Consider the following 15,375-nt stretch of genomic DNA (forward strand, 5'->3'; position numbering starts at 1 on the left):
GGTGTGTCAGAGTGGGGCTGGCATGCCTACAAATTGCAAAAGAAAGGAATAAATCCAGAACTACCCAAACAGTAAGGCTCAGCACAACTTATTAAAAGGAGGATTTCTGGGAACACGTTCAGGACTCTGCTGTTACTTCATTAGCTTTCTTTCTGGTAGACAGAGAACTGATTGTTCACTGTGGTCTCATCCTGCTCTTGCTGTAGTCACTATCAAAATTCCTCTCAGCCTCAAAGGACACAAGATAAGACTTGTCTCCCTGCTATCTTTTCCTGTCTCCATCTGTTTTCCCACCTGTGTTTACACAAGCTTTCCCTCATTCAGCAACCTAAATGTATGTTCTAGGAAATTTAACCCCTTTTTTCTGTTTTTAACAGATACTGTGTAAGAGTTGAAGGAATGCTGGTATTGCTAGGGAAGTCCAAACTGAGTGAGTAGGAAGTTATGAATTAGGTCTGGGGTCCCTGTGAAGCTTTCATTGTATTTACAGTGGGGGGGAGTTTCCTAGTTCCAGTAGGTAAGTGTGCAATAATTTGTGGTACCCAGTCTGTGGTGTGCCCACTGCAGGTCCCCCTCACCACTCGTTTTTCTGCTTTTTTCCCTCTTTGAGAAACCCAGTGGTATCATGCCACTTGGAGTCATTCAATAAATCAATTTGTAGACTAACTGAAACTGATACTGCTTTAAAATATTTTTTTCTATGAGCTTTCGGGTATGTTGAACATGAAAAAGTGCATGTGACTTTTTTAAACTCTTTTTATGATAATACGTATGAGAGTTTCTATGTGTGAATATGAAAACATGATGGTCTACCTCATGCATTATAATAAAAGACAAATACATTTTACTTAATTGAAGGCAGATATCACTGTGCTGCATATCATCGTTCATCTAGAAAATTTATGTGTAAATCAGATTCTCATCCTCATCTTCCCAGAACATGTCCCAGAGAAATATTGTGGCATCTTTTCTTTTTTGGTTTATTTTTTATAACAAGTAGTTCATGGAATACTTTAGATTTTGAATTGTTTCATTTTGTTTAAGTTATTTAATACTCTTTTAACACCTACCCTTCCACACTTGAAATTCTAATAAATTGTGTTTTGCATTTGCTTCAGCTTGTAGAAGGCCAATTAGATATAGAAGTTCTTTGACCTACCTATTATTCATGGAGCTTTTCCCCCTTTCAGTACAGCAAACTGTCAGTATATTTTAGACCAGTGCAGTGGAAAATAATACCATGGGAAATGTTGAGTCACTTTAGCTTATATTTTGCCACTTATTTTTTTCTGAGTACACTTTAGGTACCTTCTTTTGATAGATGACTTTTAAAGATTTTCAGTATAATACTGATTATAATACGAGAAAATGCTGTTAAATGGCCTGACTGCACACTGCCTTGCACCTGTACAATATGATATGATACACCGTTTCACATTTTGAGAAAATACTGCATATGGCTGCTCCTTACTCAACCTAAAGGTGAATTAAGTCTCTCAGTATTTATACTACAATCCAAATAATTAATTATAAGTAGCCACCCTGAGGTGTGATTATTCGCATCCTTAATGGCACGTACACAATTGAATGCTTTAAGGGAGCAGGATCTCCAGATCTCCGTACCAACTCTTTCACAAAATACTCTTCAGGTGAACAGTATAGAACATTTTTCTAAAAGTATTGTCTGCAGTCAGAAGGCCTTCTTGCTATTCAGATATAAAACTACTTTTAAAGTCTAAGAGATTTTTTTAAGAAGATGATAGAATAAAAATCATTTACTCTGTAATGCCAAAAGGTAGAAGTGTGTTTGGGTTTAGGAGTTTTATTAATTAGCAAATATAAATATAAATTTAACTATTAATAATAGCAATGCTAGTAATAATTCGTGCTATCTAAATAACATAGTCTTCAAACCAAAGTTTAATTCTAATTCTGCAAATTCATGAAGAGTGTAAATTTTTAATTTACACTTGATACATAAGAGAACTAGACACAAGCAACATACCACATCAGCATAGCTTGGAAATCTGAGGTGGCCAACACAGATAAACCAGAATATGATTTGAAAGTACCTTCAATTTTACACAGTAGAATTTAAACTAAATATCTGAGTTTAGCTCAAATATTTAACCTAATATTTAATTCATAACTGGCAGTCTCCAATCGTTTGTTTAATAATTTAATGGAAAAAAAAATGCAGTGCAATATCTTTACAGTACACTTAAATTCAAGTTGAATAGTTTAATTTACAACTGTTATTGTTTGCCAAAATCAAGATGACAAGAGCATAACACTGAATACATAAGGAACTAGGTGGCTTTTTTTCAGTAGGGAATAGGCATCCATCTGAACAAAGGTAGACATAAATTCATTACACAAAATCACTTTTGGCCTTTGACCCGGCCAGTATGAAAGCAAAATCGCTACTTAGGCACATTATCTTAGAATATGAGCTTAAACCAGTAAGCATGTTATCACGCTGTTTTTCTCAGAGCTGCTGTCAAGTAGCATATTAAGCCTTCTTCCAGGAAATGGACTGATATGAACAAGAGTTGTTTCAAGAAACAGGCTTCTCCTAGGTAGGTGGCATAAAAGACAACTTTTGGGCAAAGTAATGGCAGGAGCACACTTTCAGGCTTGTTGACAAACCCTAAGTAAATATCAACATTTTCTAAAATAAGTATTCCTCTATAAATCCTCTGAAAGTTTGAGTCAATGAAAGTTAGGCAATTCTTTTCAGAAGAATAATTTTTCCCCCAGGAAGTTTGTGCTATCTCCAATGAAATAAATGGAACTCTCTGTGAAATAGAAATACTGTTAGTGAAAAAAAAAAGAAAAAAAAAGAATAGAACCGCTTATGTTAAGCCACTTACTGTACCTGGCATTTGACATGTATGTAAAATGGTTAAGCAAATGAAGGCTGGGAAGGAAGACCTTTAAAGGGTGATGGAAAGAAATATAGCAAAAGAACCAATCACTTTTCATCTGCATTTTAGATCTGGAAAATGGTTATAAAATGCATATTGTGGATGTCTGCCTCTAGCTGCTCCTAACTCACCTTTTTTGAAGGTTCTTTATTGTCTCAGAATGGCTTTGGAGACAAACCTTCCTTATCCCAAATGTGGGGATTATGTCCCAAGAATAACATTCTGGATAAAAGGGACTGGTAAAATATTGTTTGCGGTGCTGATATTCCTTATAATCTACTTCTTTTTCCTACTGACTATTTCCTGCCTCAAAAAGTCTAAACCCTCTATTTTTACTATTGGCTATTATACCATACCAAGATGTCATCCTCAAGCATAGAAGCAAATAGTCTTTTCAGTCCCCATTGCATTCTCTTCCTCTCTTCAGATATATGACATTATATATATGTGATGTCTTCATAATGGAGAAATATTCTCAGCCAGTAAGAGTGCTAGCAAGCAGGGACAGATGTTTGCAAACAAGAATCGTGTTCCTAAATTGCAATGAGAGGACATTTCCACAAGTCAATAAGCATGAGTCTCTAGCTTACTGAATGAAATAAATTTTTGCATTTTTAATCGCTATATTAATAGAGTTGTAATCCCATCTTTCTACTCTTTTTCTGTTTAAAAAGTTGACAATTTCAACTGTGCTGGTTTTGGCACATTTTTCTATTTCTTTTATTTGTGCTGTTAAATTAAATAAAGTAAAATAAATTGAACAACAAACATGCTGAGAACTTATGTGTCAGGGTCTTCAGGATCAAAAATTTCAAATTACTATGAACAGACAATAAAAATGTGAAATAAACTAAACTGTTGGGGGTTTGTTTGTTTTCTTTTTTTTTTTTTTAATATGATGACTGCATAAGGGCATCAGCTATCACAAGTAGAGAAATTTAAATGAAGTTTAGGTAAATACTTCAAAAAAAAGTGACAGGAGACCAAAACTGAGGTATTAAGGAAGTTGGTTTGGACCCTTCGTTGTAATTGGCCATTTTCAGTCCCTCTTCAAAACACTGACTAGACAGCATTGTATCCAGGCCTCCTTCATGAACCCCCTCTCCAGCTGATCAACCCATGTATCTGAAAGCAACTTTACAGGCAATTGTTGTTGGCATTTTTTAAATGATGAGGCTCTGAGGCAGTATCTGCTATTGCTCACTCTGACAAACTGTCTTTTCTGCAGTTCCATATTTAGTGTAAATAAGGTGGGAAAAGGTGTAGGCCTTGTGTAGCTTTCTTTTGGACAGTCCAGATTACAAACCTGACTGTTAAAAGTCAGTAATTGTCTCCGTTTTCCTTCCTCTTTAAGTTCTTTCCTGTGCTGCAGGAATGTTTCTGTTGAGCAGTGACTGTATTTTAAGATTCCTTAAATATAGAACTGCTGAACACAAACATAGATGTTACCTGAGCCTTTTCATTTCCATCCTCTCCATAGGTATGGATTTGGGGGATATCACTTCCTTCCACCCTCCTTCCCCTCACCTCCCTGCAGTCATGACTAATGTAAATGTAAATACTGCTTTGCAAAACAACTGCAAAATAAAGTCTGCATAGATATTTGGTATAGCGTTTAACTTTTTTTTTTTTAAAAGTAAATTACTGAAACACATTTAATTGCTGTTAGCTACATTCTGACTAATCATAAGACTTGGTGCTAGTCATTTTAGTTTCCATAACGAAAAGTGGCATATCTCTGGGTTTTCTATTTTGTGCACTAGCAATAATATATTGAAAAATCAAAAGAATACATTAAAAAAATAGAAAAAAAAATTATAGATACATTTGATGCTTTCCAGAGTTTAATGAAGAAAAAAGAGACAGAAAAGCAGAAGTATATGTTAAAGCAATTGTATTTTTATCGTATGAAACAGCTTCTCCCTGTTTCTCTATTAGAGACGGTTAAGTCAGCATGAACTGGGAAGTTGCTCCATTTCCAAAAGAATGGGGTGTCTAGAAGCTTACTGATTTTTTTTAATTTCTTAAGGTTTATGTAGTCCTTTCCTTTGAATCATATTCCCTGTTCTAAAGCTGGGAGCAGAGTGCCCCAAGCTAGAGTTCTCTTTCTGTGACTGGCACACCAAGATAGTGCCCATTAACTTGTTCCTGTGCAGTGGACAACTTCAGCAGCATGAAGGAAGTCAAGAACTGTTTATCTTTGCACTATGCCAAAGAGTTGCTGTTATGAAGAATTATGTTAGAAAAGATGAATAACCTAAACCTGATAGTTCTGAGAAACTTGCTCTGAAGACTTACAAGATGGGTAAAGAGTTTTTTGTGCATCTAAGTTTTGTCTATAAGTGTTTAGGAATTCATTACTCTTTATGAAATAAACACTGTTCTAAACCACTGTCCTGTTCTCATAAAGCATTCACAAATATGTTAGACCAACTGATCCAAGCCTTTGAATTGCTTTGATTTTCTATCTTCTGCTGCTGAAAGTAACCAGATGGTCTGAATAGCTCCTTGGCCATTTGCACAGCAATGTATATGCCTGCTACAAGATGAAACAAGTTTCCTGCCGAGGAACTGAGGCAACAGTCAGGTGTCCTCAGCTGGAAGGACACTTCATTAGATCCTGTGATGTTAAATCTGACAGATGATGAGAAACCTGATACAACTTTGGAAGGGGACAGAGCACTTAATAAACTGCTGTTTATTTTTACTTGATTGTAATATGCAGAGCACTGTATGGCTAAAATACTCTTTAACTTGTTTATTCGTAACTACAAAAAATTAATTTGTGCACCTAGTAAAGTGAACTTTTGCTTTAATTCTGGTCTTTGTGTCCTTGCAAACAAAGCTGTGCAAATGATGAGAATTCATTGTATTAATTTTCTACATGTTACTATATACTATCCTAAGCTAAGAAATATGTTCCATGGAGGAGACAGGACCAGTTTGGTGTCCTTTAATGAACCGGCTAACTACTGGTCTCATAACTGTTTCTTTTATCAACACAGTTTATCTGTTGGTGGACATTTTGTCTGGAAGGCAACTTTATATTGTTGTTTGAGTTTGGAAGTTTTTTAGTCTATAGTCAAATGTTCATGTGGCATAGAAAGCTGAATAATTTCATCTGGAGTATAATTTATACCGAAAATGAGCTGATGGTTAATGGACAGCAGTACTGTCAGATAAACAGTACTGCTGCCCAGAGTAAAAGAAGTTTTTTCCTAGGTCTGTATAAAGTGGGTACAGGAAATTATTGCTAGGGCAGCCAGTCAGGGAAGACTAAGAAAGCAGTGCAACATCACAAATGGTACTAGAGGTGAACCACTCCCAGATCCCAAGCAGTTATTTTCTTGAAGAAAGAAATGTTGAGGAGTCACATAGCAACACGAGAGGGAAAAATTATCACCTACAGTGGCTTATCAATACAGTCCACAAGAATGATGAACCTGATCTCAGTTGAAGCTAAGACTCTGGCTGTTATAAAAGGCCTTCTAATCCTGATTCTTTATAGGTTATCCTTGGGTTCCGTCATTCACCTTAATCACCTTAATGTCATTCAGGTTTTCCTGAAATCAGTCTTCCTTGGTGCTGTCTTTCAGGTATGTAGAATTTCCCCTGGGGAGTGTTCTGTCACAATCTATCTGTCCCAGTTTACAAGACACAGATATGGGGAAGCTTTTTTAGGAGTTTATGGTGTTCCAAAAACTGAACCCAATGCTCTTCCTGAAATACTGCTGTAGAATCACAGAGTCATACAATTATTTAGGTTGGAAAAGACCTTTAAGGTCATCAAGTCCAAGAGTTAACACTGCCAAGATCACCACTAAACCATGTCCCATGTATGTGTGCAACTGATATATTGGTGATAGGGTTTGATTATTATAATCAACCTTCAGAACAGGTTTAGCTTTAAACTTTCATCATTGTGCTTTTTAGTCAATGTCTTGACAGCAGAAAGTACATTATATTTGAGACCTTTTCCATGTTCTTTTGAGAGCTGCATTGCTCTGTGGGAAAGGTCTGGTGCTAGCAGAACACAAATTGTGATTTTCACAGACAAAGTAAGTACATTTGTATTAAATATGAACTTCAAGAACAAATGAATGTTTTTAGCATCATCAAGTGCTTTTAAATAGCAATTTTTTATTAGTGCAGTTATAGATATTTGTTTCAGAATGTTCTAGGGAACAGTTGTCCAAAGAAATTAAATAAGTGAAACTTGCATTGAGTTGAATTACAGGTTCATTACAGACTAATACAATTACTAATTAGAATTGAAGACATTCTTTTGTTTGGAAAGAAAAGATAGAAGTATTTGACACTTTGAAAGTATCAGCATGAAGTCAATGCACCATGCCAACCACAGATGGGAATATTAGTGAGTAATATGCTGCTGGCACTTTCTTTTTATGCTAATAGAGAACCTTGCTTGTCCAAGCTGTTGGAAAATAATCTGTGACCTTTGTGTTTCACTGCACGCTCCTGTGCTTTTGTTTGCATTTCATAGTCTGCTTAAATCAATTGAATGTCAAGGAGAGCATAGTTGTTGAGTGCACCTAGTGTACTTGATGCCACTGGGACTTATTTTTAATATTTCATGGATCTTTTCATTGCTTAGTTCTCTTCATGAAATCTACTGTTTATTTACTCATAAAAATATAATTGATTTATTTAAAAGAACATGAGCGTTTGATCAGGACATGTTTTGACATTATGTCTTCATCCTCTCTGGTCCAAGTAAATGAGATTTCATATATTATGTCTTATTATGCTGGAGAGTTTATAGCTAATAGATGAAATGAACTTAAATGTGGAACACATGCAATTAAGAAGCACATTAGTCTTGTGGCCAGAGTACAAATTACGCTATAGATACGTATAACAAGGCAATATAGATGATGTATCAGTGACTATATGTAATACAAGGTAATACAAGGTAATACAATACTATATGTAATACAGTGTTTCTAATCAGTCAGGGAACATTGCTGGAAATGCATTACATGGGTATTCATCACATGGTATTTTTAATGCCAGAAAGCTGTAGTTCGTCTCTTGAATGAGGCTATCCAACTGGGGCTAAGAACATGAAGCCTTCCCTGCTTCTGGAGCAGGCAGGCTCCACAATGGCACTCCCTGATCAGTTTCTAGGCTCTAGGAGATTTGTCATATCTTTTCTTACCCTTCCTTTATTATAATATCCAAATAGAAGACTCTATTATGGTTATTACTTCCAAAACATTGTTCTTCCACTAGAAGCTGTGGGCTGGCAGAGTTGGAAGAGTGCAATGTATAGTTTCAATTGATTCTTTCCATTCCCCTTATTTGACAAGAATAGAAGATGAAAGAAGAGGAAAAAATGATTATATTTATTGCAATAATATCTGTGAATTCCATGGTCTCATTGTCCTGTGGTGAAATATAACATTATCTCTTGCAGTTTCTTCCCATAAAGTTTCTTCTTGTTGAAGTAATCTAAAATACAGCGCTCTAGATTAATAATGACGAAAACATGAAAACAGTAATGTCTCCTTTTTCTTTTTCTCCCTTTTTTTTTTTTTAATTTCTTCCAGAATGGTTTGGATCCATAGTCAACATTTGTTTTGTTTTGGGCATGTGATGTTTTTTAAACTCAAGTACTTTTTTCTGTTGAGTGTAGCAGAAGACACTTTCTTATGCCTCTAGTATTCTTTGCAGCACTTTTAAGTGAAGAAACCTGAAAATCAAGAGGTGATCATTAATCACACAGATTTTCCAGCTAGTTATCTCTAAATTCAACCTTGTATTGTAAAACTTTACTCTGTGTGAGATCCAAAGAGTATTTTAGGAAATGGAGGAGGCATTCACTGCGTTTAATTGCTGCCTTTGGGCAAAATGTCCTTCTCACTCTTGTAACTAAAATGCAGTGGGTTCAATCAAACAAGAAGGTGTCAGTATGAGCTAGGATGGAAGAGGAAAGGGCAGACTTACGTTTGACCTGTCTGCTCCTTACAGGAAACTGTCATTATTTCATGCGCATCAGGTTTTGTGAGAGACATTAGGTCAAGACTATTACAATATATGTTAGTCTCTAAATTCTTCCCAAAGCTGTTGGGGTTTAAGTACATTCCGTGCTAGTACTGGTCCCACATTAATTTGCTTTGATTTATTCACTATTATTTAAGAACCTTAGCCCCTAAGCCTTGAGGGTTAGGTGGCATGTGGAAATTCATCAACAAGAAGTATAAGAAAAACCATCAAGGTTCTTTGCATTCTAGATTAATAAAAAAGTTATTTTGCTAAAGACATGCAAAAAATAAGAACTATGTGAGCCCTTTATAGATCTGAAGTAAAGCCTGACAAATTCTGTATTTCTGATAATGTAGAATATATGGGCTTCCATGCTTGAGATTGATAGTTTGACTGAGATTGAGAAAGATCGTTTGTGATAACCAGACAAGCAGGGTAGGAGACAGTTCCCTAGCTCATATCTAAAAATGAACAAATATGAACTCACTGCTGTAGATTGAAAGAACTGGGTGAGGAAATCATCTCTTACTCTGCCTGAGCCTGAGAATTGCTGGTGTTTCTAAGTGTTCTTATTCCTCAGCTTGAAAATTAAATCAGCACAATCACTTCTTTGTACAATTGACTTATTAATTGTTAATATTTTAATAGAAATAAATAAATATTCTTCCCCATATGTTCTTCTGTTACAAGCCTTGGACATTGACTTTGGCCTTTATCCAGGAATCCTCTTCTTGTGGGTTTGGGAATCAGCAGTCACAAGTTTGAGGCTGTTTTTTGGGGCTCTGCATATGGCTTTGGTATCCTCTGTTTAAGAATGATGAATTGATGAATTGCAGAGGAAGTGTCCTAGCCTAGTCAAATTGAGTAAGCAGAGGTTGAAAGGTTTCTGGTTTTTAGCCCAAAAAAAGTTTAAAATCATAAGTTTACTCTCACAAAATAGCTACAATATTAAATCCAAGGAAACAAGGCATTTTCATGCCTGAAGTATTTTTCCTTAGAATAGCTCTTTTATTCAAATATCATTATGTCATTTCTAAATTAGTTCAGTAAATCTGGTGAATTATTACAGGAATTGGTCCTCTATGTCAGCTGGATATTTAAAAAAAATCAATAGAATCACTTGGGTTAATTGAGTCAGCAAGCTGTGTTTGACAGCTGATGGATCATTTCTTACAACTTGAAGGATTTTTTTTTATTTTTTAAAGGATTGATAAAAGGAGAGTCCAGACTGAGAAAACATATAAGCAGGGCTCTTAAATGACATCAGTTATTTTTTTCAGAATAGCAAAAATAGAATCAAACACCTTCAGAATTTTCCCTGCAACCGTGCATAAACAGCAATAGAAAAATTGCTGCTGAGTACTCACATATTACTTGTTAGCACTGAGTCACTTCCTAGCTTTTAAGTTTCACATGGTTCACTAACCTCTTTGTTTTCTGTGTGTGTTGTTGAATTTTTCTCTTCCCAGAGATTTGCCTTTTGACCAAGGGCCGTCGAACTGCCAGTGTACGAGCAGACACATACTGTCGTCTGTATTCTCTCTCAGTGGACAACTTCAACGAGGTTCTAGAAGAGTACCCCATGATGAGGAGGGCCTTTGAAACCGTGGCAATTGATAGACTTGACAGGATAGGTATTTTTTTCCCCATATTAGGAAATCTTAAAACCTTTCTATCTTTTCTTTTCCATGAGTTGCAGGATAAAATGCCCAGATTAAACCCTACTCAAAAAGTTTTCTTTCTATTACACTGCAGTAAATGTTCTGTTGAGCTATGAATAAGACGTGTCCAGGCAATAAATACTTCAATCTCACTCTTAAATAATAAAAATCTTTGGGTTTTAGAAAGCTCTCATATTCCTTTGAGGATTATTTTGTATACTTTAATTATCCTTAGTATTATTTATTAATTCTGTATGTTTCTTTTTGCTGCCCTCAGCACTTAATAGGATTTATTCTGTTTCATGAGCAGTAGATGATATTTTCCTGCATAAATTGCATACAGATGACATCTATAATGCTGGGAAGAGCTGAAGCCCCTCAGGACTCACAAAACCCATGTTTGTTGAAGTGAATTAATCCTTTGCAGCAGGGCTCTCATTTTCCTCACAACATGGGCACTACTAGTACTGATGGCTGCACACTGGCTTTGCTCAGATCTGCTTGCAATCAGAAAAGCAGGCCAATGATATGCAAGTGAAAGGCAGAAGGACACGGCAGATTATCAAAACAGGTTGTGCAAAGTGTGCTGTTATTCATCTAGACATTCTGGACCTCTCAAATAGGACATACTAGATAAAATATATGGTCTTTAGCTGGGAGAATTGCACTCATCATCATTGTTAATACTGGTTTTAAATTGCAGCTATGCATAAAAAGTAATTTATCCTGTTTGGTGGTGTTTCCTCAACTTCACAAGAAAACTCCAGTGTAAGGATTTCCCCACATCACCCTTTCTCAATAGGGTTATGTCTGCAGTTTCTTTGAAGTGAATACAGAAAGAGTTGCAAGGCAGTGTCATTGCGCTTTCTTCAAAGCTGAAGATGTGTTTTGGAAGAAAACATGTTTTCTTTACTATAGCAGAAGTAAAGAAATTAAATACAGGTATGCAGGTTTCTAATATTTAATAGGCCTGTTTTAGTGTTTTGCAGATTGTAAGCACTCAGTATTACCACTATTACCAAGACTTCTCAAACTCTTAGAATTTGTCTCTCTGGACAAAGACTCTCTGGAAATATAGTCCAACTCAAAATAATATCTGCTTTGAATAATATTTGTAGTAAAATCCAGTCTGCCGTTGGAGTAGCAATCCCATCTGAAGTGCTGTGTTTTATCAAAATAAAAAAAAGGAATAATTGAGTGCATCTGATCACACAGAATAGTGTCTACATCTTGCAGACACTGACAGCCATCGGGCAGACATCAGGACACAGTGTACAAGAGTCACATTATCCGTGAGTTCATATCAGTTCACAAACCTTTAAAAAATTATTTCTGGCAAGCTGGTGGTCACTGGTTACTAATGCCTAATAATTAGTTCCAGGAAATGTGCTAAATGGCAGGTGTATTTGTAACTTATGTAACAGTTTAGTGGAAATTAGCACAGTTTTGCAACGAGGGAGAAGGACATTACACATGCAGAACCCAATGGCTTTTTCCACCCTGTTCAATAAATTACCATGGTTACATTTTCAGAATAACTGTAGTAATAACAATGCACTACAACTGAAAGGGCATAGAAACTCCAGGTATCTTTGAGCACAATGGAGTTACAAAGCCCTGCCATGCTCGTGCAGGGAGAGGGGGCACTGGGTGTGTGTAGAGGCCAGCCGTCAGGAGCTGTGCTAGCACCAGTTGCTGTGGGGCTGCCCCATGTGCCTTAGCCTGCTGCAGGGGGCTTACAACTGGTGTTTGCTGAGGCTTTTATGATACACAGAACCTTGGTGATGGGTGCTGAAATGCAAAGTCAGAGCAGGGGTCTGCCCGTGTGTGTCAGGCTTGCTAACTCTTCTGCCTCTCTGTGAAGGGAAGAAGAACTCGATCCTCCTGCAGAAGTTCCAGAAGGATCTCAACACCGGCGTTTTCAACAACCAGGAGAATGAGATCTTGAAGCAGATTGTGAAGCACGACAGGGAGATGGTGCAGACCATCGTACCGGTGACCTTGCAGCAGATGCCCCCCGTGAACTCCAGCACCTCGGCCTCGTCATCACGCGCCAGGACACAGTCTCCTCCCGTATACACCACCAGCAGCCTGTCTCACGGAAACCTGCACTCTCCATCGCCCAGCACGCAGACACCACAGCAGGCTGTCATCCTCTCGCCCTGCTCCTACACCACTGCCGTCTGCAGCCCGCCCGTACAGAGCCCTCTGGCCGGCCGAACTTTCCAGTATGCCTCGCCGACTGCCTCGCAGCTCTCCCTCATGCAGCAGCAAGCGCAGGCGCCCCAGCAGCCCCCCGGGGCCGTGCAGAAGAACGAGGTCCACAAGAGCACCCAGGCTCTCCACAACACCAACCTGACCCGGGAGGTGCGGCCCCTCTCAGCCTCACAGCCCTCCCTGCCACACGAGATGTCCACCCTGATCGCCAGGCCTCACCCCACCGTGGGGGAGTCCCTCGCCTCCCTGCCGCAGCCCACCCCGGGCCCCAGTGTGCCCCCAGCCAGCCGAGCCAGTGTCCCGCAGCGCGTCTCGCTCTTCCGACAGATGTCCTCAGGAGCCATCCCCCCAAACCGGGGGACCGCGCCACCGCCGGCAGCCCTGCAAAGGGATTCTTCGACAGTCTTAAGCACAGAGCCCGAAGGAGACAAACCGCGGTTCGCGTCAAACTTATGATCCCTGGTAACTGTGAGCAACGGACTTGTGACAAACCGAGCACCATCCCCAGAACTGTTTTAGCCTGTTTCCTGATGTACCCCAGCAGCCTACTATGAGAAAAATACTTTAGACAGCTTTGCCCTACGTAACGAATGTAAAAATTATATATATATATATAAAGCCTATATATATATATAAAAAAAAAAATTCAAAAAGTTGTTTGAATTCATATCTTCCTTTCTTGCAACCATTAAGGAAGTTTAAATTCAGCTGTAATGTTACTTATTTCTAACATATTGACTTTAAAGTCAATCTAATAGATTTCTGATTTTGAAGTTTGCTATCTTTATGGGGAAATTATCAATATAATAGCAAACTTCAAACAGATATATTAGAAAAAAGAAATATCAATCTAACTAACACATAGCACTGACCGAGTGATATTCTGAAACCTTTGTTATTTCATTTATTGCATACACGTTGTTAATTTCTTGTGAAGAATTCAGTTGTATGTCGCATTGCATTTCATATATTGGCACTTTCCGTTGGAAATTAGATTGGAAAAGACATAAATTGCAAAACACATGCAGTCAAAAGGCTGGCGCTATCACTCCTCTGGATAGGTTGTAAACTCATGACATGTCAACTGTTCTGTTTCAGAAAACTGGGTGGACTTATATCTTCACACTGCTAAAGACTTTTACAAAGACTATGAATATTGCCATTGTAAATAACTTTTCAGACCCAAACAAAAATAGCTGCTGTGTGGTGTACCATTGCAAGGTCTTTGTTTAGGAATTTAGGTTCCGCTCTTCAATTAAAAATTTACAGTTTTAAAATTTGTTAAAGCTAAGTGCAACACAATTGTTAAATTGTAATGCAATGGCTTAAAACCTATGATGTTATTTTACATGCAATGTTTTATGCAAAATTGTACGCTTGATCCTGCAAACTGCTTGTACTTCACCAATACCATCACTTTTCTCCTTGCCTTCAAATCCTCAATAGCATCTGAGAATATTCCATGCATGCTTCGGAAATTAAAAAAAAAAAAAAAAAAAGAAAAAAAAAAAGACAATAAAAATAAGTTCCGTCGGTAGGAAAAGGCTTTATGGTATCTTAGAAAATAATAACCACTCATTAATTGTGTCTACCTTAAAATTCCTATAATGCTGACTTTGAACCTCTGGTTTAAGTCTAAAAGTGAGGTTTTTCATTTAAAGGATTATTTGTAAACCACAGCTTGATTTAGGCTTTCAGGTGCTTTCTGTGTCTTCACTGTAGTTTTGTAGTTGACTGTGGTGTTAATTTACAAAAATAAATATAATATAGCATCAAGTCTGTCTGGAAATGCACGATTTGCTCTGTCTATATTGTAATTAAATGGTTAGTATATCCTAAGGCATGTAGTGTCAAACATAGCCCATAGGTACGAGTTTTATTATTTTTTATGTCTTCAAAACAGAAAGGAAATGGTTACAGAAAGCAGGGTTAAAGCATACTGTTTTGTGAACGTTTTGTTTTGTTTGCTCAAACCTTAACATTATCTTATCCACAAAAAAAGTACTTTCATGATCATTTGTGCCTGATTTGTCACATTAAATAGAGATTGAAACTAAATGTGTCATAATTTAACTCATTGAAAAATCAGCATTATGGATCTGATACAAGCATATATTCTGTTCCTTAAAACCCAGCTGACTCATGTTAAGGAAATGAATGCAAAGGAGTTCTTCTTTTCCTATTAATGCTGAGTTAAATGATGCATGGAAAACTTAAATAACATCACAAACTACGTAATGCAGTGAATCCAGATGTACTTGAGAGCCAAGTAAATATTCTAAAGCTAACAGAGCTTGAACCCATGCTGCCTGTTACGCCTTTTACTGAAGTGGTACATCAAATAAAAATTTTTAAAAATCTTCCAATTTTTCCCTGACTCCCACTCACCAGTAAAAAATGATGTAGTTAACCCATTAACATGCTGCTGCCATTAATTTAAGTGGCCCAGAGTAGTATATGGGGAAGTGATTGCTTAAAAGTGTTTGGAACATTATGGATACGCTGCAAGACCATTTATTTATCAGTACAGTGCCCCTTATATTATTTTAATACTAACAAATTCT

General features: G+C 37.2%; 1 protein-coding gene across 1 annotated transcript in view; it reads left to right on the forward strand.

The window, feature by feature from the left end:
* Nucleotides 1-14,309, forward strand: part of HCN1 (hyperpolarization activated cyclic nucleotide gated potassium channel 1) — a 193,241-nt gene extending 178,932 nt beyond the window's left edge. The window contains exons 7-8 of the mRNA XM_030470497.1: nt 10,403-10,567; nt 12,459-14,309. Of these exons, the coding sequence (XP_030326357.1) occupies nt 10,403-10,567; nt 12,459-13,267 (974 nt within the window). The 3' untranslated portion in view covers nt 13,268-14,309. The remainder of the gene's footprint in view (nt 1-10,402; nt 10,568-12,458) is intronic.
* The last annotated feature ends 1,066 nt before the right edge of the window (nt 14,310-15,375 follow it).

Source organism: Strigops habroptila, chromosome Z (assembly GCF_004027225.2).
Source record: "Strigops habroptila isolate Jane chromosome Z, bStrHab1.2.pri, whole genome shotgun sequence".
Classification (NCBI taxonomy): Eukaryota; Metazoa; Chordata; class Aves; order Psittaciformes; family Psittacidae; genus Strigops; species Strigops habroptila.